Source organism: Narcine bancroftii, chromosome 1, assembly GCF_036971445.1.
Source record: "Narcine bancroftii isolate sNarBan1 chromosome 1, sNarBan1.hap1, whole genome shotgun sequence".
Lineage (NCBI taxonomy): Eukaryota > Metazoa > Chordata > Chondrichthyes > Torpediniformes > Narcinidae > Narcine > Narcine bancroftii.
This window is the reverse complement of record NC_091469.1, coordinates 331,268,942-331,294,358: the sequence shown is the minus strand read 5'-3', so window position 1 is coordinate 331,294,358 and position 25,417 is coordinate 331,268,942. Positions and strand designations below refer to the sequence as shown.

The window sequence follows — 25,417 nt, the reverse complement described above, 5'->3', positions numbered from 1 at the left end:
TCACTTTCCAGGATTCCACCTGAGCCGCTGTTCATCCAGCACTTTGTGTATTTCTCCAGTTTTGCAGCATCTGCTGACTTCTTGCTTACCACCTTTAAGCTCACTTCTGCAACAGCTTTTATAGGTTGCATGCCTTCAGCTGACCTCCCTGATTAACTCTACTCCATACATTTCAAGGGTGACCAGCAAGTACAAACAGATGTCCATCTCCTGGTCTTCACTTGACCAAACTCTCTTACTGGCTTGCTGCATTTGACCCATTGTCCCTTGATTGTGATTGTTTAGTTAGCTTCCCAAATCTCACCGCTTCACCCAACTTGTCTCAGAGCCCCAGGAATGCTCCTCTTCTCCTTGGCCACACATCCATCTGCAATGTACTCCCATTTCTGTTCCCAGTAGTGGGAGGAACGGGGGCAGGGGTGGGCATGGTGAGAACCTGACGTCCTGCTTCATAATCCTGTTTCTGCCTGGTTTACAAGGGTAGGAAGAGCAGCCATTTTATGAAGTAGGCTTGAGGAAAGCTTTTCAATGATATTCTGAAGACACAAGACTGCAGATTCTGGAATCTGGAGCAACACACCATCTGCTAAAGGAACTAAGCAAGTCAAGCATCTCTCAGTGATGCTGTTCCATCCACTGAGTTCCATCAGCAGGTTGCCTTCTGTTCCATGATGTTAATCAAGTTTATTTTCATATGCAATTGTTTAATGTACAGATGTACCAAATTTCCCAGTTGCTGCAGCTGAACAGATCCATGCTTAAAAATACACAAAACACAACTGAAAGGTCAACAAAAGAAACAACAATATTACAGATAGATAATATTCAGTAAACCTTGTGCAAACAAAAAAGTGACTTGAAACCATGCAGACAGTCCTTCTGTGGTGTGAGATCAGTCCCTGATTAGTGCAACAAGTGAAGAGAGGTTGAAGAGCCTGATGGCTGTTTGTAAAAAGTTGTTGCTGAGCCTAGAGGTTTGTACCTGAACTCGGGTTGGCGATAGTATGAACAGAACTATAGAGGCTGTGGGAGCGCTGAAGGGTAGGTCGTAGGGCTGAATTGTCTTGTTACAATAGGCACTTTCAGATGGCCAATTGCCCCGCTGTAAAGCTGCATATTTTGGCAATATGCGGCTGTTGGGAGGACACGTGCATGTGCAGGAGGTGCCTGCGAGGCAAACTTTGTAACCCTCCTCTGAGAGGGATAATCGCAGCAGCACAGTGGCCTCCCCAGCCATCTAAACGCAGCTGCCTAAAAGTGGCTGCATTCGGGATGACAGTCAGCTGGTGAGTCCCTGACAGCTCCTCTCCCAGCTGCCCCTGCCCCTGGCGCAGGAGGTCGGAGCAGGGGCAGCTGACTGGGCTGTCAGCACGGGGGAAAAGGGGGCTGGCTGGAGCGGCCGGCGGGGGAAAAGGGGGCTGGCTGGAGCGGCCGGCGGGGGAAAAGGGGGCTGGCTGGAGCGGCCGGCGGGGGAAAAGGGGGCTGGCTGGAGCGGCCGGCGGGGGAAAAGGGGGCTGGCTGGAGCGGCCGGCGGGGGAAAAGGGGGCTGGCTGGAGCGGCCGGCGGGGGAAAAGGGGGCTGGCTGGAGCGGCCGGCGGGGGAAAAGGGGGCTGGCTGGAGCGGCCGGCGGGGGAAAAGGGGGCTGGCTGGAGCGGCCGGCGGGGGAAAAGGGGGCTGGCTGGAGCGGCCGGCGGGGGAAAAGGGGGCTGGCTGGAGCGGCCGGCGGGGGAAAAGGGGGAAAAGGGGGCTGGCTGAAACAATCCCGGTACCCGACTCAAGCGCCGTACTCCCCCGCCGGCCGCCCCAGCCCCCGTACTCCCCCGCCGGCCGCCCCAGCCCCCGTACTCCCCCGCCGGCCGCCCCAGCCCCCGTACTCCCCCGCCGGCCGCCCCAGCCCCCGTACTCCCCCGCCGGCCGCCCCAGCCCCCGTACTCCCCCGCCGGCCGCCCCAGCCCCCGTACTCCCCCGCCGGCCGCCCCAGCCCCCGTACTCCCCCGCCGGCCGCCCCAGCCCCCGTACTCCCCCGCCGGCCGCCCCAGCCCCCGTACTCCCCCGCCGGCCGCCCCAGCCCCCGTACTCCCCCGCCGGCCGCCCCAGCCCCCGTACTCCCCCGCCGGCCGACCCAGCCCCCGTACTCCCCCGCCGGCCGCCCCAGCCCCCGTACTCCCCCGCCGGCCGCCCCAGCCCCCGTACTCCCCCGCCGGCCGCCCCAGCCCCCGTACTCCCCCGCCGGCCGCCCCAGCCCCCGTACTCCCCCGCCGGCCGCCCCAGCCCCCGTACTCCCCCGCCGGCCGCCCCAGCCCCCGTACTCCCCCGCCGGCCGCCCCAGCCCCCGTACTCCCCCGCCGGCCGCCCCAGCCCCCGTACTCCCCCGCCGGCCGCCCCAGCCCCCGTACTCCCCCGCCGGCCGCCCCAGCCCCCGTACTCCCCCGCCGGCCGCCCCAGCCCCCGTACTCCCCCGCCGGCCGCCCCAGCCCCCGTACTCCCCCGCCGGCCGCCCCAGCCCCCGTACTCCCCCGCCGGCCGCCGCAGCACTCCCCCGCCGGCCGCCCCAGCCCCCGTACTCACCCGCCGGCCGCCCCAGCCCCCATACTCCCCCAACGGTGGGCAGAACAATCAGTCTAGGGACATTCCACGTGGGATGTCCCCGCGCTGGCAGCCCCAGATGAGAGCCAGCCATCCTGACTTGACAGCCGAAGGGACAGGAGCCAGAGTGCACTCAGATGCGCATCCTGGTGCAGCTGTCCCTTCACGTGGCCAGCGCTGCACTTTTAGCGCTGTCACCTCAATGACAAGTCAAAGGACCACCTCCTCTTCTTCAGGCACATTCTTAGCAGAGAATCCACCTGAAGAAGCCTCGTGTTGCAGTTTACAATTTTCTTTGTTTACATTTCTCTCTTTTGTACAAATATCTTTTGTTGAGAAAAGTTTTTTTGCACTACTGATAAATCAATATTCTGCCTGGCCCACAGAGGAAAAAAAAATCTCTGGGTTGTATGTGATGTCATGTATGTACTGACAAAAAATTCTGAACTTTGAACTGTTCATCAACCTCCCAGTCTGGGGGAAAAGCCATTTCCCAGACTGACAGTCCTGATTTTGATGCTCCTATATCTCCTTCTTGATGGTGGTAAACCAAAAATATTGTGTGCTCGAGGAAAAAGCCCAATTTAAGCAACACACCCGGTGAATGTCCTGTCAATAGAGGAAAGGGAGACCCCAGTGATCTTCTTGATTATTTTTTTAAAAATTGAAGGAGGAATCTTGTCTTCAATATAAACTCCCATTTCTATTGTTCAGGTTTGAAAGGTGTTAGCTGCCTGATATTTCTTCAGTAATAGGGTTCCTTACCCTTGTTGACCGACACTGAAAAATGAATCCTTGTCATAACTTTATTCCCAGCAAGCCAGAATTGGGAAAAGTAACAGGTGAGTTATTTATTTTGTGACTGAACAAAGTAGGATCTAGGGAGGAACAACACGATTACCAAATGTGTGCACACAAGCATACATCTGTCTGCATGTGCATCCATGGATGCAGGTGCATGCATTTTGCCTGTAAAAGTGTTTGTCTGGACTTTGTAAATGTTGGTGTCAAGAGGAACAATTTAGCCGCAGAATATCTCTGGGTGATATGTTCTAGTGCTCAACGCCAGCACTCCTGGTGACTGCACCATCAGCCGGGGGCAATCACCCCAGAGCAGGAGCACTCAGAGGGACGCAGCAGTACACCAGTGTACACGTTGACATAGTATGACAAGCAAAGAGGGAAAGAATGTGTACAGAATGGAATGCAAAACCCCCAGAAGTCTCAGCATTGGAGGAGAAAAGATGTAAAAAGTACAATCAATAATTAAGGGATGATTGTGAGCAGTTTTGGGCACCATATCTAAAGAAAGATGTGCTGGCATTGGAGAAGGTTCACGAGACTGATCCCAGGGATGAGAAGGTCAACTTGTGAGGAGCATTTGATGGCTTTCGGCCTGTATTCACTGGAATTCAAATGAATGAAAGGGAATCTTATCAAACATACAAAATATTGAAAGGACTGGACAGGATGGATATGGAGAAGATGTTTCCAGTAGTCTCAGACCAGAGGGCACAGCATCAAAATGAAAGGATGGACATATAGAACAAAGATGAGGACGTTTCTTCAGCAAGAGAGAGGCAAGACGGCTGTGGAGACCAAGCCATCGGGCAGATTAGTTATGGGGTCAGAGGTCACAGGAAGGCAGCAGGAGAATGGAATGGAAACTACCATTCAAATGCTGAAGCAGACTCAAGGGGCAAAATAACCCAAATTTGCTCTGACATCTTCTGGTCAGATGTTTGAGGACTGAGAGAAAACACATAAAATAACAGGGTAGTCACGAGGACAAAAAGAGGACGATACATCAAAAAGAGAGGTGAAAAAAATAAAAGCAGGTGAAGCTGTGGAAGGAGAAATGTTTCAGGTCCAGGACCATCCTTCAGAACTGGGGAAATAAGAACACATTAGTTTTTGGGAGTGGAGGGAAAATAATAGTTGCATTTATTTATCACATCCAGTCACCCCAAAACAGTTTAGAGTCAATGAAGTATTTAATGAATTGTTCTCAGTAAAGTAATGGACACAGTTTGGCAGCCAATGTAACAGTGACCAGATCTTTTGTTTTGCGAGTGCTCCCAACTCTTCAAAATGGTTTCATGGAAAGGTTCACAGCTTCATACAGGTTTTAAATGGTGATTTTATTTAAATTAATGAGTCCCAGTGTTGGTACTGAGGGCAGTGGGCAAAGGGGGCGTTCCGAACCTTCGAACTTGTTATTATTCAGTCTGCTGCAAAGTTTAATGAAGCAGCCAGTGCAGTTATTTTCTGGCCAGACTCAGGATGGCAGTAGTGAGCAAAATAAACCGTGACAAGGCGCTCTCAGTGGCCGCCATGTTGTACTGCTGTCACCCCGCTCAGCGCCGCCACTAACCGGCCCCCCCGCTCAGTACCACCACTAACCCCCCCACCACTCCCGGCTCAGCGTTGCCACTAACCCCCTCTCTGCCAGTACCATTGTATGGGGGGGGCTCACTTGGGATGTTCCCTGGAGGCCAAGGCAGTGGCAGCCCAAAAAAGTTTGGGAACCACTGATATAATGTCTTTTAATTTAAAATCCTGCAACTATGGGATCTGTGTCCAAGATGGCAGCACCTGTGCTGGCAGAAACCTTGAGAGATTTCAGACGCCGGGGATGGAGCAGCAGACAGGCGCAGGGCACCAGAAACACCCCTACTCTCTTCCGGTTGAGCAGGCGAAGCAGAGAAGACGACTCTACAGGACGGTGACCTAGCACCTGAGTGACTTACACAGGCTGTGGGTGATTTGCGGTCAGGGGACTCACACGGGCCACTGGAAACCGGCTCATGGCAACCAGGTATTGGAACCAGGATGCGAGGGCAAGAAGGGTTCCCAAAGGATCGCCTTGAAGGACTGGATCTGGAGCTCAGGTTGCCAATGGATAGATTGGGAGGTTTGTGCAGCTGCAGGTGGTGAATCCACAGACACTCAGCAACTCCAAAGGGAGTCTCTTTTGCTGTTAGGTACACCGAGGATCACTATTAACGGCTATCAGTCTTTCAGCAGACAAAAGGAAATTTTGTGTAATATTACATTTTCTGTTTTATTAAATGAAATAATCTTGAAGTGAAAGAGTCTTTATGTAGGAGTACACCACTCCCTTTGCACTACATAGAACATTCCAGCACACAAGCCCTTCGTCCCATGAGGTTGTGCCTACCTATGTAAATCTACCCCACAACAATCTCACCCTCCACTACCCTCAGGCCCTCGATTTTTCTTGCAGCCATGTGCCTGTCCAAGTCTGTACCAGCCTCCACTACCACCCGTGACAATGCATTCCAGGCACCATTCTAACTTACCTCTGACATCTCCCCAAAACTTCCCTCCACTCTCCTTAAACAGATGTCCTCTGATATTTGCTACTGTTACCCTAGCCCCGCATAACCTTATACACCTCTATTAGCACCTCTCATCCTTTTGTTGCTACAAATCAAAAAGGCCCAGCTCCTTCAGCCTCATGACAATACAACTGTGGTACCAACAAATTACCAATATTGCATCATCTTCCAAGATTTTGCAGGTGCTAGCTGCCAAAAAGCATTTTTTCTTTGTGGACTGGTGAACAGTAGTTGCCATGCATTCCAAAACTGTCTGAACTTCCTGGCTGCACAATATGCCGATAACCTTTTGATAAGTTTAAATGTGTTCCAGTTTAGTGGATTCAATAATGCAAATTGCCTCTGGGGCAATGCACGGTAGTTATTAAAACACACTGGCATCTGTGCGGTTGATCATCAACAAGCGGTCCTCTATAATAAATGAAAAAAGGCAAAGTGTGGGAGGTGAACATTATGGTAAACAGTAGCAAAATCACTGCCTCAATCAGCCACAAAAACAGTCCCTTTCTTTTTTTTTTTAATTTTTTTTTTAAATTTTTTCACACTGTGAATCATGTCAACCAAAATATGTACAAACATTTCTCATTAAACAGTCCCTTTCTGATGCAAACAAAGTCTGCAGACACTGCGGTAAAGTGCAATACACAAAGGTGCCGAAGAAACTCAGCATGCCACGCAAGGGAGAAGGTGGGGAGCTGGATGGAAGGAGAGACACGGGTGGGGGGGTTAACACAAATCTGAGAAGCTGATGTTAATGCCAGCTGGTCGAAGACCACTGAGACAGTAAGCAAGGTAGTTACCCATCCATTTGGTGGGTGGCTGCGGTTTGGCCATACGACATGGTGTGGCAACGGGGTGTGGAATTAAAGTGGCTAGCCACAGTTATTGCAGTGGACAGGGCAAAGGCACTGAACAAAATGATCTCCCAGCCTCACCAATCATAAGAAATTCATATTTCTTAAAATTGGATTATATTTTATTTAAATTTAAGTTAGAGGTTCAGCGCAGCAACAGGCCCTTCCGGCCCATGAGCCCACGCTACCCAAACACAACCAAGTGACCAATGAACCTACCAACTCTGTATGATTTCAAGGGTGGGAGGAAGCTGAAGCACCCGGAGAAAACTCTCACAGGCACAGGGCCAATGTACAGACAGAGCTGGATCATTGACACTGCAATAGTATTGTACCAAGCGCAACCCAAACTATGTCACCTAAATAAATATCTTCAGCAAGTTGTGATCTGCAGCCAGGTGAGACATTTATTCTACTCAACAAAAGAATTTTTAAGAAGTGGTCCCAATGTTCAAGTCCTACCTCAGCCGTTCCTGTTCCTTCTTCCGTAGGTCAAAATCCCGCTGGACCACCTGCAGGATGTGATCTGCCTCATCCTCTGTCAATGCGGTCAGGTCCAGCTTCTTCCCCATGATCTCTTCTTCCACAGCGTGCTCACACCCGCCAAACTGCCTGCACCTGAGGGCAGAGGGTTGACAGCACATTAGCACACGCAGGAGCAAAGTGCTGGGGGAACTCAGCAGGTCAAGCAGCATCCATGTAAGGTGATGGACAGTCGGGATTTCAGCTTGAAAACCCTTCATCGGGGCAGGAAAGAGGGTGGCACAGTTAGTGTAGCTTGGCAGTTACACCATGCTATCTCAGCACCAGGGCCTTGTCTAGCGCCACACTATCGCAGCACCAGGAACCATCCAGTCTTCATTTACACCCCTGGGCCCATCAGCTTCTTCTCCTGGCATCTCCACCCACTCTGACCTGGCTGCCTGCAAGGAGCCCGTACATTCTCCCCACGAGTTTCCTCCGGGTGCTCAGATTCCTCCCTTGTTCCAAAGATGTACTGGGTTAGTAGGTCAATTGCCAATTTGTGCATTTGGCCGGCACGGGCTTGTGGGCCGGAAGGGTCTGCTATTGAGCTGTATCTTTAAATTAAGACTAGTGCAACTCTGTTACAGTGCCAGCAACCCAGGTTCAATCTGTAAGGAGTTTATACATTCTCCCCATGTCTGCATGGGTTTTCTCCGGTTTCTTCCCACCGTTCAAAAACCATACGGGGATTGTGGATCCATTGGGTGTAATTGTATAATTGGGCTTGTGGGCCAAAAGGGCCTGATACTGTAGGTCTAAATTTAAAAAGACAAAATTTAAAATTAAAATGGTTAGGGAGGGGCACAAGCTCTGACGAAGGGTTCCAAACCGAAACGTTGACCATCTAATCACCTCACATGGATGCTGTCTGACCCACCGAGTTCCTCCTGCACTTGGTGCATGGTTCCTTTTTTCTAACATCTGCAGTCTTTCGCGTTAACATGGACAGAAAATCGATGAGGAAAGTTTATTGTCATATACACTGTAGGTTGCACGGATGCCGCACAATAACATTGAAGAATCGCTGCCCTCGCTTGCAATGTTGCTTTAAACTTCCAGCTGAGGCTGAGAATCAGCAACTGCAGATCATAAACACGTCATCATTGCTTTGATCAGCAGATGGTGGCCCCCAGCCAGCCTTCATTTACACCCCTGAACCCATCGGCTTCTTCACATTGCATATCCACCCACTCTGACCATCCATGCCAACAATGACAACTGCAATTCCCTCAGCGCCAAAGGCTTGAATGGTGCAGAATTGTTAGCTGCATCCAGGAGCAGTTTCCTGAAACAATATGGAGATTGTCCAACATGGAGCTGCTCAGGTACATTCTGGGAACTGTGAAATAATCCTGCAACTTTTCAGACAGATATAGATAAAACTGGTCCACAGGATTAGATGACATAGGTGCAGAAATGGGCCATTCAGCCCACTGAGTCTGCCCTGTCATCTAATCATGAGCTGATCCATTTTTCCCCACTCAGACCCAGCCTTCTTCCCATGACCTTTGATGCCCCGCCCAATCGAGAACCTATCAATCAATTGAATGACCTGGCCTCTACAACTGCCTATGGCAACAAATTCCACAGATTCACCATCCTGTTGTTGCAGACATTCCTCTGCATCTCTGTTCTAAGTAGATGAAGTTGTGCCCTCTTCTCCTAGACTCTCCCACCATGGGAAACAACCCTTCTACATCTATTCTGTCCTTTAAGATTCAAAATGTTTCAACGCAATTTCCCCCCTCACTCTCCTAAATTCCAATGAGTGCAGGCCACAAACTCTCAATCACTACTCTTATAATACCCATTTTAATTCCCAAAATCATCCTTGTGAACCTCCCCTAAACCTTCTCCAACATCAGTATATCCTTTCTTAATGAGGAGCCCAAAACTGGTCACAATGCTCCAAGTGAGGTCTCACCAGTGCCTTATAAAGCCTCAACATCACATTCCTGCTCTTATATTCCATTCCTCTTGAAATGAATGCCAGTATAGTATTTGCTGCCATCACCAGTGATTCAACCTGCAAGTATTTTCAATTTTCTCCCCATTTAAAAAATAGTCTGCAAGAGGGGAGGGTGGGGGGGGCTAAGATCAATAACAGGGAGTGAGAGACTGGTTTGAACATAGCTGTTCGAGGGCAAATCTGACATAAGAAGCAGGAGTCAGCCATCCAGCTCGCTGAGTCTGCTCCCCCATTCAATAAGATCGTAGACTCGGCTCCACTCGCCTGCCTGTTCCCCATAACCTTAATTCCTTGACCTTGTTAAAATCTGTGTTTTAAATAAATGTATTAAGACAGCCTGTACTTGGGAAGGGAATTCCACACTTTCAACGGTTTATTGGAAAAGTAGTTCCTCCATATCTCCGTCCTCAATCTTCTCCGCCAAACCCTTAGGCTATGTCCCCTAGTTTTGGTCTTACCTACCAGTGGAAACAACTTACCAGCCTCTATCCATCCTTCCCTTTCATCATTGTTCATTTCTCATTCTTAGAGAAGTGGTTAGCACAAAGTTATTACAGGGCCAGCGAACCAGGTTCGAATCCGACGCTGTCTGCAAGGAGTTTGCACCTTCTCATCGTGTCAGCATGGGTTTCCTCTGGGTGCTCCAGTTTCCTCCCATCCTTCAAAATGTACAGGGGCTATTGGCTAATTGGGATATTTGGGCACGCGGGCTCATGGGCTGGAAGAACCTGTTACCATTCTGGATGTCTTAATTTAACTTTTTTTTCCCCACGAATTCCAGCGAGCAAATCCTAAATGACCATCTCTCCTGTTGGGCAAACCCTCATCTCTGGAATCAACCTGGTGAACCTCCTCTGCCATACTTCCAATGGAGTTTTTCCAAGAGGCGAGCTGGTTAAAGTTCAGGAGCCACAGGATCTGAAGCAAAAGGCAGTCAAGGTTCAGGGATGACCAGAGATGGTGAAGGTTTAGGTAAAAACAAGACAAACCTTCACAAACACTCTATTGAGTTGTTGGGGGTGGGGTGGAGGAGGAAAAAAAATTTTAATCACTATGTCTTAATTTTTTTCATTATTTTTGAATAAGAAATTTATGTACATTTTTTTTAATGCATATGTGAAATTAAATAAAATTTTCAAAAAAGTTTTCAAAAAGTTCAGAGTACTGCCTCATTACAGGAAAGAAGCAATGTTTTGGAGAGGATGCAGAGATTTACCGGTATGTTGCCTGGATTGGGGAACTTGTCTTATGAAACAAGGTCGAGAGAGCCAAACAAGGAAGCCTGCAGATGCTGGGGTTGAGTGCAACACACAAAAGGATTAGAGAAACTCAGCAGGTCACACAGCATCCATAGAAAAGTAGAGGATAACCAGCATTTTGAATGTAAGCCCTTTGTGTGTTTTTATTGATGGGGAAAGAGGGTAGATCTTTGATCAGAGAAGAGGGAATTCGGGGGGGGGGGGAGCGGGAAGAGAATCTGGACGAAAAGGAGACAGAGGGGTTGGGAAAGAGAGGGACTTGGGAAGAGGGTTAATTTTGTCAGGTTGGCGTCTACCCGGACATTATTAGGTGTTGCTCCTCCAATTTGCAGATAGCTGTGGTTTGGCAGTGTAAGAGACCATGGATAGATACATCAGTGTGAGACTGGTTTGATCCTCCACAATAGGGACATTCAAAAGACTTGAATGGAAGAAAAAAAATGGAGAGTTATGGGTGTGAGATGGGGAAGGGTTAGATTCTTGTGGAATTGGTTCACATAGGTCAGCACAACACTGTGGGCTAAAGGGCCTGTACGGTGCTGCAATGTTTTACATTTCCATGGAGAAGTCCAGTTCTAACCAGCAGCAACGCAACACACAGAATAGGTAGCCCCAAACAGCTGTTACTGTTTATATCCACCTTGCAGACTGTTAGCCAAAGGAGACATTGCCTCAAGTCCCCTATCTGACCTTGACAGACAACTTGCTTGGGTTTTAGCTGGTCATCTGTTAGAGGTCTCCATGAATGCCTTGCCATAAGTAATTAACATTCAAAGGGAAGATCATAAATAAGGAAATAAATCCCGTAAATAAAGCGAAGGGAGATGGTACAGGTCCTACACTGTAGAAGGAGGGACTTTAAGATTGCCTCCGAGAACATTGGACCAGAGGGAGCACGATCAGACCATTTACTACACAGTAGGGAATGGGGAGCTGGCCAGAATTTTTGGACATATCTTATAAGTTATTAAAATAAAAATTATCTAACATTGGGTTATCATCCACACATCGACCCTCCCCTTCCCCACCAAACCACCACCTCAAATGGGTGCATATTGGAGGACCCAGGCCAATATGAAGGCTCGGCTAGGGAAGATCAGTGTGTTTCCTTTCCTGAAGAATGCTTTGGGGAGCCAGGAGTCAACAATGGGGCAGAAGTATTGATACCGGTTTCCCCACCCATGTTATCCCCTCTTCAACCCCTCCACAAGAGATGATGCTGTTCTTCCAGTGCTTTGTTAGTTTGCTCTAGAATCTGCCACCACTGTCCCCACCTACTGCTGTGTCTCTTCGCCTTCCTGCTTCGGTGCCAAGCTGCCCACAGTGCCCTTGGTAAGCAGCAAGATTTCCCCTGGTGCTCAGCTGTAGTTCCCCATCACTCCAACAACAGTGGAAACTTGGCTCCAGGACAACCTGGCCACCTGCTCCACAAGCCAGAGTTGAAAGCAGCCCGCTGGCAGAATCCAGGAACTGTATGTGGGGATACAAGTGATTCTCGCTACAATTCCCAGATGGAGTGGCTCACTCCCCTACCAGTAGAGAAACTCTCACACCTCAAGGCAAAGAGGCACAACCCCAATGCAAAATTAGCCCAACAGTTCTTGCATTGTTTTTAAATGCCCCATCTCCGTCACATTCACCTTGACCCTTTGCACGTGTGCATTTTGACAATACAAATGACAAAGGTGAAAATTCCACAATGGCTAAAATTCATTCATCATTTTACCAAAAGCAGGCTCTCCATCACCAACTGTTCTATCCTTCTCCTCCAACCACAATTTAACTTCAATTGGCCAAATTTCAGCCATGATTTTCCTGGACCAGATATACAAAATATGTAAAATGTAAAAATTAAAAATGTTACATCAAAATATACCCAATGCAAATAGGTTTCTCAACTAATGTTTTTTTTTAAACCCCAAACTGGTTATACTTAAACACAATTTGCCTTTGGCACAATGGAGATTACTAGTTGTCATTTGTCTGTGAAATTTTAGTTTAATTCTGCAGTAAGAAACCATGGAAAGGGTGCAGAAGTAATTCATCTGCATGCTCCTGGAATGCCAGGCTCGAGTTATCAACAGAGGTTGCAATTCCTGGAACACGAGCCGCTAGAGCAGGCTTCTGTGGAACCCTGGGGTTCCATGGAATGGAATAAGGGTCCCGTAGGAGAGGATGCAGGAGTAGTAACATGATACCTGCTTTTCTTTAATTTACTTATTTCACCTATCCTTAATTCAATTGGTTTCTGGGATGGCAGGAAGCTGTACACTCCACCTCAAGGTAAAAAAAAAGGCATAATGAGCCCTGACATCAGGACTGCACATCATTTTCAACTGATAAGAATCCAAATTCTCTGGCACTAAGTTGGCTATATTTTACCGATCTTCCATGTGTGTAATATTATGAACCATGGATCGTTGGATTCAAAAAGAAACAAAATACCAAAACCAACTTGATGCCGTTCCTGGCATTCGGATTCAACTATCTAACGCTGTGCCCAACATTAAGATCTGTGACAACAAAAAATAATTTAATTCCTCCCATTAAATGTAGAGACAACAAATAATTTCAACTTGGAGAATGGCAAGTTTATTTACGGTCTTACTATTTTGTAAAAATACCAGGTATTGCAAACAGTACATGACGATTAGGGTTCTGCCATTTCCAAGTGCTCTCCAAAAGGGTACCATGAGCTAAAATATTTGGGAAATCCTGCTCTAGAGAGATGACCTTGAAGGAGATCTACAGAATCATGAAAGACATGGATAAATGGGCACTCAGTGTGGAGGATTCTAGAACTCGAAGGGGAAAGATTCAAGAGGAGAGAAGCAAGAGACATATAGTTGTATCCATTTCCTCTCAGTGTAATCCCATCTCTGGAATGGATTGCCAGAGGAAGCTCGAGAGGCAGACACTAATACAATATTCAAAACACATTTGGATAGATTTATGGATAGGAAAGGTTTAGAAGGGTATAGCAATAGCACAGGCAAGGGAGTGAGCCCAGAGTGCTGAAATGGTGACCGTAGACAGTTTAGGATAAAGGACCTATTCCATGCTGGATGCCTTGGAGAGGCTTTCCCACCCCCACCCCCCCCCCCCAACACCTCATAACCTACTTCCACAATCTCTCCACAGCAGATGCAATCTCACTGGCTCTCCACTCAGTTCTGGATCATCTAAACTACACCAATACATACATCAGTTCACTATTCATCGACTACAGTTCAGTCTTCAACACCATCATGCCCTCAGCACTGATCAGCAAACATCAAACCTGGGCCTCTGCACCCCCCTCTACAACTGGATCCTCAACTTCCTCATCTGAAGACCAAAGTCAGTACGAATCAGAAACAACATCTCCTCACTGACGATCAACACAGGCGCGCCCCAAGGATGTGTGCTTAGCCCACTGCTCTACTCATTATACACCCATGACTGTGTGGCCAGGTAAAATTCAAATTCCATTTACAAATTTGCCGATGACATCACGGTCATTGGCAGAATCACAAGGAGCAATGAGGAAGTGTACAGGACAGAGATGGATCAGTGGCTGAATGGTGCCACAACAACAACCTTGCACTCAATGTGAGCAAAACTAAGGCACTAATTAGAGACTCCAGAAGAAGGATATCAAGTGAACACAAACCAGTCCTCAACAAGGGGACAGCAGTGGAATGGGTTAAGAACTTCAAATTCCTTGGTGTCATCACTTCTAAAGAAGGGTCGCCAACAGTTATACTTTGTGAGGAGTTTAAGAAGATTTGGTAGGTCACCAAAGACTATCGCACTACATGTGTACCGTGGAGAGCATTCTGACTGGTTGTATCACTGTCTGGTACAGACGTGCAAATGCACAGGACAGTTGTGAATTCAGCCGGCACCATCATGGGCACCAGTCTCCACTCCACTGAGGACGTGCTCAAAAGGCAGGGTCTTAAGAAAGCAGGACACTCACCACCCAGGCCCTCTTTACACTGCTACCATCTGGGAGGCAGTACAGGAGCCTGAAGAGCACCCAGTGACAGAGAAACAGCTTCTTCCCTTCTGCCATCAGATTTTTTAATGGACAATAAGCAACAGACACTACCTCATTTTCTCTTATGGCATTTACTTTTAAATGGAATTCATAGCAATATTTGTTCTGTAATGCTGCCGCAAAACGACAAAATTCGTGACAATAAACTCTGAATCTAAGAATGAGTGGAAAGCAATGCCAGGTTTCTCAGTTGTGTGCGTGGGAGAACCATTGTTACCTGAGGCACGACAGTTGTCAGCACAACACTGGAGATTTACTGGAGGTCAGAAGTGGGACTTGACAAATTACCACAGACTGCTTTTATTACCCATACCTTGTACTTCTCCTCAAATCCAATTGGCAATGAAAATACATTTCAACATAGGACAATAAATAGAATTGTTCACAGTAAAATCTTGTTAAGTTCTCACAACGCCTACTGAACACATCAGGGAAATACAAACGTACCTTGGTTGAAAACTACCCCTGTGCAACTATGAAAAAACTTCACCAGATTAAACCATTGCACTTCTTCATAGCCAGATAATCCTTCTGCATCTTCTCATGCACCTCAGTTCCAACCTGATGATGTGCAGATTGCTCTAATCACTCCTTTCCAATACATGCTGCATTCATTTTCTTGTACTGTTACCCACAATCAGCAGGCAACATGAACCAGTTTACAAGCTGCCTCCCAACCCGAGGAAAGCACTGATCCTTCGCACCAAGATCGCGGTGTGAATCAGGACCAACATGAGAACCCACTCCCAAAAGTGCTAAAATTTTAAGATTAATAAATGGGAAGGACAAAATTGGAGATTTGGTTGTGGCCTTGACACAGGCTGTTGAAGCAGCAAACAGCCAATCTTGGGCTGATACTTCCCTTAGCAACCAAAAGACAGACCATTTTTTTTCCTCTTAAAAGTGAACAAGAAAATAAACATTTACTCCAGGCCACACGAGCACTTCTAAAACAACACAAGGGTCTTGATGGGGGTAAATGCACGCAGAGCTTTTCTACAGAGGTTAGGCGAGACAAAAACTAGAGGGCATGGCCAAGGGTGAAAAGAGAAACGTCTAAAGGAAACATTAAGAGCACAAGACAATAGGAACAGAAATAGGCCATTTAGCCCATAGTGTCTGCCCTGCCATTCAATCATTTAACCATTTTCCCACTCAGCCCCACCGCATGGCCTTCTTCCTTTGATACCCTGGCTAATCAAAAGCCTATTAATCTCTGCCTTAAATACACCCAATGACCTGGCCTCCACAACATATTCCCCAGATTTATCATCCTCTGGCTAAAGAAATTCCAATGCATTTCTTTTCTAAGTGGACACCCTTCAATTCAGAAACTGTGTCCTCTTGTCCTAACCTCTCCTGCCATGGAAAACAACCTTTCTACATCTATTTTGAATCCTCTTTGACTACGGGGAGGTACCAGAGGATTGGAAAATGGCAAATGCAGTCCCTTTGTTTAAAAAAGGTAATAAGGATAATCCTGGGAATTATAGATCAGTGAGTCTCACATCAGTGGTGTTTAAACTATTGGAAAGTATTCTTAAGGATAGGATCTACCAGCATTTGGAGAGGTATAATTAACTCAAGAATAGTCAGTATGGCTTTGTAAAGGGAAAGTCGTGCCTCACAAGCCTAATTGAAGAAGTGACAAAAGAAATTGATGAAGGTAGGGCAGTAGTTGTGGCTTATATGGATTTCAGTAAGGCATTTGATAAGGTCCCCCACAAGAGACTCATCCGGAGAGTCAAGAGGCAAGGGATCAATGGAACCTTGGCTGTCTGGATTTTAAAAAATGGGCTTGCAGAAAGAAGACAGAGAGTAGTGGTGGAAGGGAGGTTCTCTGCATGGAGGGCAGTGACTAGGGGAGGGCCACAGGGATCAGTCCTTGGCCCCTTGCTCTTCATGATTTTTATAAATGATCTGGATGATGATACAGAAGGCTGGGGGAGTAAATTTGTGGATGTCACGAAGACTGGAGGAATTGTAGATGGAGCTGAAGGTTGTCAGAGGTTGCAAGAGGACATCAACAGGATGCAGTGTTGGGCAGAGAAATAGCCAATGGAGTTCAATCAGGACAAGTGTGAGGTGGTGCATTTTGGCAGGACAAATCAAAAAGCTGAGTACAGGGTTAACAGTCAGATAATGAAGAGTGTGGATGAACAGAGGGACCTTAGGGTTTATGTCTATACATCCCTCAAGGTACTTGCTCAGGTTGATAGGATAGTTAAAAAAGCCTATGGGATTCTGGGCTTCATTAACAGGGGGATTGTGTATAAGAGTAAAAAAGTCATGTTGCAGCTTTTTAATGCTCTTGTGAGAACACATTTGGAGTATTGTGCCCAGTTCTGGTCATCTCATTATAGGAAGAATATGGAAGCTATGGAAAGGGTGCAGAGGAGATTAACCAGCATGTTGCCTGGATTGGAGGGCATGTCTTATGAGGCAAGGTTGGCTACGATGGGACTTTTCTCTTTGGACCATAGAAGGAGGAGAGGGGATTTGATTGAGGTCCACAGATTATGAGAGGCATAGATAGGTTGGACAGCTAATACCTGTTGCCAAGGGTGGGAGGAAGTATAGGAGAGACATCAGGGGTAAGTTTTTTTTTAAATACAGAGAGTTGTTGAGGCCTGGAATGCATTGCCAGGAGTGGTGGTAGAGGCTGAAACATTAGGGGCCTTTAAAAGACTATTAGATTGGTACATGGACAAAAGAAAAGTAGAGGGTTATAGGCTACGGAGGGTTTAGCACTTTTATATGGTTTGGCACAACATGGAAGGCCAAAGGGCCTGTACAGTGCTGTAATGTTTTAATGTTTACTCTGTCCACGCCTTTCAACATTCAAAATTAGGGGGAATCTCTTCACACAGAGGGCAGTGGGAGTATGAAGTGAGCTGCCAGCTGAAGTGGTGAATGTGGGATTGATTGTGACATTCAAGAAAAAATTGGGCAGGTACATGAATGGGACGGGTATGAAGGGCTATGGTCTGGGTGCAGGCCAATTGGACTAGGCAGAATAACAGTTCAGCATTAACTAGATTGGCCAAAAAGCCTGCTTCTGTGCTGTAGACTTCTCTGGGTCAGTCATAAACCGTTACATTTGTCTGCACTCAAAACATCAAAACTCAACTGGTTACATTCAACCTGTACCATTTTAATCATCTGGGACAACGAAGGCTCCCATTACTTGGAGATCTTCCAGGAATCAGATCGGTTTTACTCTGGATGTCACTGTTGTCACATCCTTGATCCACATTAGATACATTCCGATTGCCACCTTGACATTCACTTCTTTGCAAACTTCCCATCTCTCGGTCCTCTGTGATTCCAGAATACTGATGCATGTCCAGCTCCTTCTCTTTACGTACACCTCAGTCCCTCCCATTTCTAAATTGCTCCCCTACAGTTACAGATGTAGTCTGCGAGTACATACTCAGTCTCTCCCATTCCTGGAGGACCAAGGAGATGTAACAGAAGGTTACAGCATTTCCTACCATCATACTGAGCACTGGCGCCAAGGGAGGGGGTGGAGGTGGGGAAAGAGAATGAGGAATTCACGAAGAGAGTGATCCCTGTGGAAAGCAGAGAGGGGAAGATCCAATTGTAGGTGGCAGAAATTGCAGAGAATGATGTGTTGGATGTTGAGGCTGGTAGGGTAGTAGATGGACAAGTCAACGAGCTCAATATTGGGTACAGGAGACAGCACCAAAGTGTTCGTTGATGTAGTGGAGGAAGAGTGAGGGGCCTTGCCTGTGTAGGTTGCAGCATGGATTGCTCCACGTAGCCAACAAAAAGCCAGGCAGCGCTGGGGCCCATGCGGGTAGCAAAGCATTGGGGGTGAGGGAAAGAGCGAGTGGGCAAGCAACGAACAGACAGACCGGTGGGGGGGGGGTGAATTTACTCTTACTCCTTTGAGTGTGTAGCACATCACTGATTGGGGGGTGGGCCCCCTCTTACTTTGCTGGGGAGGACAAATTCCCAGGAATTTGGACTGCAGTTTGAAGGCTCGGAAAGTCCTGAATCCCTGGGAATTCTACCACGACAAAGTAAGGTCACCACTCGTCTGCAGTGTGAAAACTGCAACTGAGCACTGGCGCACCTCAGGGCTGCGTGCTCAGCCCGGTACTGTTCACGCTGCTGACTCATGACTGCACTGCCAGATTCAGTACGAACAGAATCATCAAATTTGCAACAAGAGTTAGACTTAACGCACCATGAAGAGTCAGCTTGCAGAGAAACAGTTAGAGAGGCTTCCAAAAAAAAGGTCCAAGAGTAACAACCCGAGTCTCAACGTCGCCAAGGCCAAGGCCGACTTTGGCGGGATGAAGCTCGGCCACTCTCCGCAACACATCCATGATTTTTACTACAATCACTGCATCTGCAGACTTTGCAGAAAGTGTTTTACAGCTGGTGAATTGCTTACAAAGTGCAGTCGCTGTAGCAACACAAGATATGCAGCACCAAATTTGAACACAGCAGGATCCCACATTGCACTATATGATAGCAATAGCAACATTTGCTTCAGAAAGACTGTTCAGGGATAAATATGGGCTTGGACATGGCAGACCTTGTTCAGGTTTATTGTCAAATGTCCAGTGATAAAAGATTTGTTTGCGAGCAGTCCAGGTAGCTATCTCATACATCTTACAACTAAGACAGCACTGAGTTAGAGGGTGTGATCAGCTGGTAGAGGAAATACGAGATAATTTTACTAATTTTACTATTTTAGGGTTCAGGGGAGTGAGAGTGGACAGAAACTGTCCTTGAATCAGGTGGTGTCTAATCTCATTGTAGAGAGAGTGGAGAGCACATTTCTTTGGTGTATGCATAATGGATGATCTATCCTGCACCCAAGGCACCTCCTCGTTAGTCAGGAAGGTTCAGCAGGGCCTACACTTCCTAAGGAAGTTGAGGAGGGCAACGTTACCAGCCCCATCTTGACAACATTTTAAGGAACACAATTGAGAGTGCCCTGTCTGGCTGCATCAAAGAATTACCGAGGACCCTTTTCTGTCAATCACACAGGATCTTTGACCCTCTACCCTCAAGGTGGTGGTACAGGAGCATGAAAAATCAGGTCTGGCAGGCTGGGGAATAGCTTCTTCCCACGGGCTATGAGATTGGTTGTGTGAGTGTGTCGTGGTGGGGGTGCACGGTTGGGGGGGGGGGGGTGGTTTGGAAGAGAAATTGTGCGTGTTATTGTGCACTGTGGTCCAGAAAAAAAAACACTATTTTGTCTGTTTGAACATGTAGGATGAGAATAAACTTGAACACTTAATTATTTCTGTTGGTTCTGATTTCTTCCAAAGAACTGTTGACCTGCTGATCCATTAGCCTTCTGTTCCCTCTTGTTTGCCTACCGCATGCTCCTCCATTTCCGCCTCGGTCCCCATCTAAAGGTCCTGAATTTACAAGCCCGGTTTCCTATCCACCTGCAACTCCAGATTAGCAACTCTATCAGCTTTGCTTCAATGGGGCCAATATCTATTCTTATCCTCTTGTGAAATGGATTGATAACAGATACGGACAGTGTTTCTTGCTTTCCGTCAGTCTTCCTCCAGATAATACCGTCTTCCTCCAGATAATACCGTCTTCCTCCAGATAATACCGTCTTCCTCCAGATAATACCGTCTTCCTCCAGATAATACCGTCTTCCTCCAGATAATACCGTCTTCCTCCAGATAATACCGTCTTCCTCCAGATAATACCGTCTTCCTCCAGATAATACCGTCTTCCTCCAGATAATACCGTCTTCCTCCAGATAATACCGTCTTCCTCCAGATAATACCGTCTTCCTCCAGATAATACCGTCTTCCTCCAGATAATACCGTCTTCCTCCAGATAATACCGTCTTCCTCCAGATAATACCGTCTTCCTCCAGATAATACCGTCTTCCTCCAGATAATACCGTCTTCCTCCAGATAATACCGTCTTCCTCCAGATAATACCGTCTTCCTCCAGATAATACCGTCTTCCTCCAGATAATACCGTCTTCCTCCAGATAATACCGTCTTCCTCCAGATAATACCGTCTTCCTCCAGATAATACCGTCTTCCTCCAGATAATACCGTCTTCCTCCAGATAATACCGTCTTCCTCCAGATAATACCGTCTTCCTCCAGATAATACCGTCTTCCTCCAGATAATACCGTCTTCCTCCAGATAATACCGTCTTCCTCCAGATAATACCGTCTTCCTCCAGATAATACCGTCTTCCTCCAGATAATACCGTCTTCCTCCAGATAATACCGTCTTCCTCCAGATAATACCGTCTTCCTCCAGATAATACCGTCTTCCTCCAGATAATACCGTCTTCCTCCAGATAATACCGTCTTCCTCCAGATAATACCGTCTTCCTCCAGATAATACCGTCTTCCTCCAGATAATACCGTCTTCCTCCAGATAATACCGTCTTCCTCCAGATAATACCGTCTTCCTCCAGATAATACCGTCTTCCTCCAGATAATACCGTCTTCCTCCAGATAATACCGTCTTCCTCCAGATAATACCGTCTTCCTCCAGATAATACCGTCTTCCTCCAGATAATACCGTCTTCCTCCAGATAATACCGTCTTCCTCCAGATAATACCGTCTTCCTCCAGATAATACCGTCTTCCTCCAGATAATACCGTCTTCCTCCAGATAATACCGTCTTCCTCCAGATAATACCGTCTTCCTCCAGATAATACCGTCTTCCTCCAGATAATACCGTCTTCCTCCAGATAATACCGTCTTCCTCCAGATAATACCGTCTTCCTCCAGATAATACCGTCTTCCTCCAGATAATACCGTCTTCCTCCAGATAATACCGTCTTCCTCCAGATAATACCGTCTTCCTCCAGATAATACCGTCTTCCTCCAGATAATACCGTCTTCCTCCAGATAATACCGTCTTCCTCCAGATAATACCGTCTTCCTCCAGATAATACCGTCTTCCTCCAGATAATACCGTCTTCCTCCAGATAATACCGTCTTCCTCCAGATAATACCGTCTTCCTCCAGATAATACCGTCTTCCTCCAGATAATACCGTCTTCCTCCAGATAATACCGTCTTCCTCCAGATAATACCGTCTTCCTCCAGATAATACCGTCTTCCTCCAGATAATACCGTCTTCCTCCAGATAATACCGTCTTCCTCCAGATAATACCGTCTTCCTCCAGATAATACCGTCTTCCTCCAGATAATACCGTCTTCCTCCAGATAATACCGTCTTCCTCCAGATAATACCGTCTTCCTCCAGATAATACCGTCTTCCTCCAGATAATACCGTCTTCCTCCAGATAATACCGGCTTAATACTGTCTTCCTCCAGATAATACCGTGGCCCTCTCTCCCTCTCTATCTCATAAATGAGTAATTCACCTTGACCATTCCTCATCATTTAAAGGCTTGGGTCAAGGCAAGTGGCAGCATTAACCTTAGCTATTTGTTTCTGGGAAAGAAAAATATTATAAAGATAAATATAGTTAAAAAAACCCCCGTGCTGACTCCACCCGGCCGGCTATCAATCAGCCGACCCGAATATAGACCTGAACCCGCCCCTCCTAAGCCAGTCACATGGGGAGCCACCAAGGCATGAAATGGTGTTCAGACTTTTACTGGAATAAAGCCTGTTGTACAGTCTTTCAAGTTTTGTGCTTGCTGCTACTCAGCGCACCACAGACCCATTATCCAGAATTCAAAGAACAGCAGCCTCCAGCAATTGGTGGGTGGGGGGGGGAGTGGGATGGGAATGCAGAATATAAATAGGTAAAAAAATACAGAAGTTTAAAATTGGCATTCCCCCAGAGGTTATTTCACCAATCACGCACCACATAATCTTAAGCAACCAGATAATTCACTTATCCGACATCTACCCATCTCCATAGGTGCTGGATACTAGAGGGTTTTACTGAAGATGCAGGGGATTTTTTTCAAACATGATCTGCATTTGGGGTGGGGGGGGGGGGGCAGATGGAGATACCAGTGATCCTCTGTCTCTCTTATAGTCTTGAGGATTGACCACTAATTTGGATAAATAGATCGAAATGGATAAATACTTCAATTTCATTGTAAAAATCAACAAGAAATTTGCTTCTGCTTCATCGAAGACATACATTTTCCAGTGTTCCAGACGCTAAGGTTTGGAAGTTAATCGTTCCATGTTAAAGTTTCTAATGGTTTATTCTGAAAACAAGTTTTAATGTGTTCTCTCAGAGGCAGGAGGGACTCAGCAAGTCTGGCAGGATCCAAGGAGAGAAACAGTCAGGCAACATTTTGGGTTGGAGCCTTTGTTCATTTCCCTCCATGGATGCTGCACGGCTTAATGAATTCCTTCAGCTTTTTTCATAGAATCATAGAATATCACAGCAAAGAAAACAGGCCCTTCGGCCCTTCTAGACTGTGCCAAACTATTTTTGTGCCTAGTTCCACTGACTTGCACCCAGTCCATAGCCCTCCATACCTGTCCCATCCATGTCCTTGTCCAAATTCTTCTTAAATATTAAATTTGAGCCTGCATTTACAACCTCAGTTGGTCACTCATTCCACACTCCCACCACTTCTGTGCAAAGAAATTGCCCCTTAGGTTCCCCCTAAATTTTTCCTCTTTCATCCTTAATTCATGTCCTTGGATTTTATCTCACCTACCCTCAGTGGAAAAAGCCTACCTACATGTACTCTGTCTAAACCCCTCATAATTTTAAATACCTCAAATCTCCCCTCATTCTTCTACGAGGGAATAAAATCCTAACCTGTTTACCATTTCCCTGATCCTGTAACTCAGTCCAGACAACTCGTCTGCACTCTTTCAATCTTATTGATATATTTCCTGTAGTTAAGATGATCAAATCTGCACCTAATACTCCAAATTTGGCCTCAGCGATGTCATACAACTTTACCATGACATCCCAGCTCTTATACTCTGATTTATGAAGGCCAATATGCCAAAAGCTTTCTTTACAACCTCATCTACTGGTCTACCTGTGACACCTCTTTCGGGGAATGATGCATCTGTATTCCCAGATCCCTCTGTTCTGCTGCACTCCTCAGTGCCCCATCATTTACCCTGTATGTCTTTTCTTGGTTTGTCCTTCCAAAATGCAACACCTCACAGCTATCTGCATTAAAATCAGCCCATTTTTCCAGCTGGTCCAGATCCCTCTGCAAGCTTCAAAAATTTTCCTCACTGTCCACAACACCTCCAATCTTAGGTAACACAGGATTTTGTTACCGCCAATCTTAGTGTCATCTGCTAACTTGCTGATCCAATTTACTACATAATCATCCAGATCAATGATATATATGATGAACAATGTTCCCATCACTGATCCCTGAGGCACACCACTAAACACAGGCCTCTAGTCTGAGAAGCAATCATCCATTACTACTCTCTAACTTCTCCTGTATACCCAATGTCGAATCCAGTTCACTACCTCACCATGAATATTGAGCATTTGCACCTTCCTGACTAACTTCCCATGTGGGACCTTGTCAAGGGCCTTACTAAACTTCATGTAGACAATATCTACAGCTTTTCCTTCATCAACATTCCTGATAATCTACTCAAAAAGCTCTTATCAGATTAGGGATAATCAACATGACTTTGTCGTGTTTAACCAATCAATCCTTGGCAATCCAAATACTTGTATATCCATCTCTTAGGACAACTTCCAATAATTTACCTACGACTGACCAGCCTTTAATTTCCAGGGTTACTTTTGGAGCCTTTTTTTTAAAAAAACATATCATGAGCTACCTTCCAATCCTCCACCACCACACCCATGGCTAACGACAATTTAAATATTTCTGCCAGAGCCCCTGCAATTTCTACACTAGCCTTCAAGTCCAAGGAAATATCAGGATTTATCCACCCTTATTTACTTTAAGACACTTCCTCCTCTTTAATCTGTACAGTTTCCATGACCTCGCTGCTTGTTTTCCTTACTTCACATGACTCTGTGCCCTTTTTCTGAGTAAATATCAATGCAAATAAAAACAATTTAAGATCTCCCCATCCCTTATGGCTCCATACAAAGCCAACCACTCTGATCTTCAGGGGGACCAATTTTGTCCCTTACTATCCTTTTGCTCTTAATGTACCTGAAGAAACCCTTAGGATTTTCCTTCACAGTGTCTGCCAAAGCAACCTCTCATCTTCTTTTAGCCTTCCTGATTTCTTGAGATTTTTCTTGCATTTTTATACTCCTCAAGTACCTCATTTGCTCAATGTTGCCTATACCTGCTATACATCCCTCTCTTCTACTGAACTAGATCCCCAATATCCCTCAAAAATCAAGGTTTCCAATGCCTGTTAACTTTGCCTTTAATCCTGACAGGTACCAACAAACTCTATACTCTCTAAAATTTCACTTCGAAGGTCCACTTACCTTGCACATCCTTACTAGAAAACAACAACTCCTAATCCAAAAATTCTAGATCCGTCCTCATTTCCTCAAAATTGGCCTTTCTCCAATTTAGAATCTCAACCCAAGGCCCAGACCTATCCTTCTCTATAATTAACTTGAAACTAATGGCTTTATGATCACTGAACCCAAAATGTCCCCCTACATATACTTTTGTCACCTGCCTTGTCTCATTTCCTAGGAGATCCTGTATTGCCCTCTCTCTAGTTGGTATCTCTACACATATTGATTTAGAAAACTTTCCTGAACACATTTGACAAACTCCGAGCTATCCAGCCTTTTTACGGTCTGGGAGTCCCAGTCAATATGTAGAAAGTTAAAATCTTCTATTATCACAACCTTATGCTTCCTGCAGCTATCTCTCCACAGATTTTCTCCTTCGATTCTCCCTAACAATTTGGCGATGTAACACAACCC

At 46.5% G+C, this 25,417-nt stretch overlaps 1 protein-coding gene across 1 annotated transcript in view; it reads right to left on the bottom strand.

Annotated features, from left to right (window-relative positions):
* Nucleotides 1–25,417, bottom strand: part of LOC138748476 (rab effector MyRIP-like) — a 305,674-nt gene that overhangs the window by 264,704 nt on the left and 15,553 nt on the right. Inside the window, exon 2 of the mRNA XM_069908752.1 lies at nucleotides 7,265–7,420. Coding sequence (XP_069764853.1) covers nucleotides 7,265–7,374 — 110 coding nt within the window. The 5' untranslated portion in view covers nucleotides 7,375–7,420. The remainder of the gene's footprint in view (nucleotides 1–7,264; nucleotides 7,421–25,417) is intronic.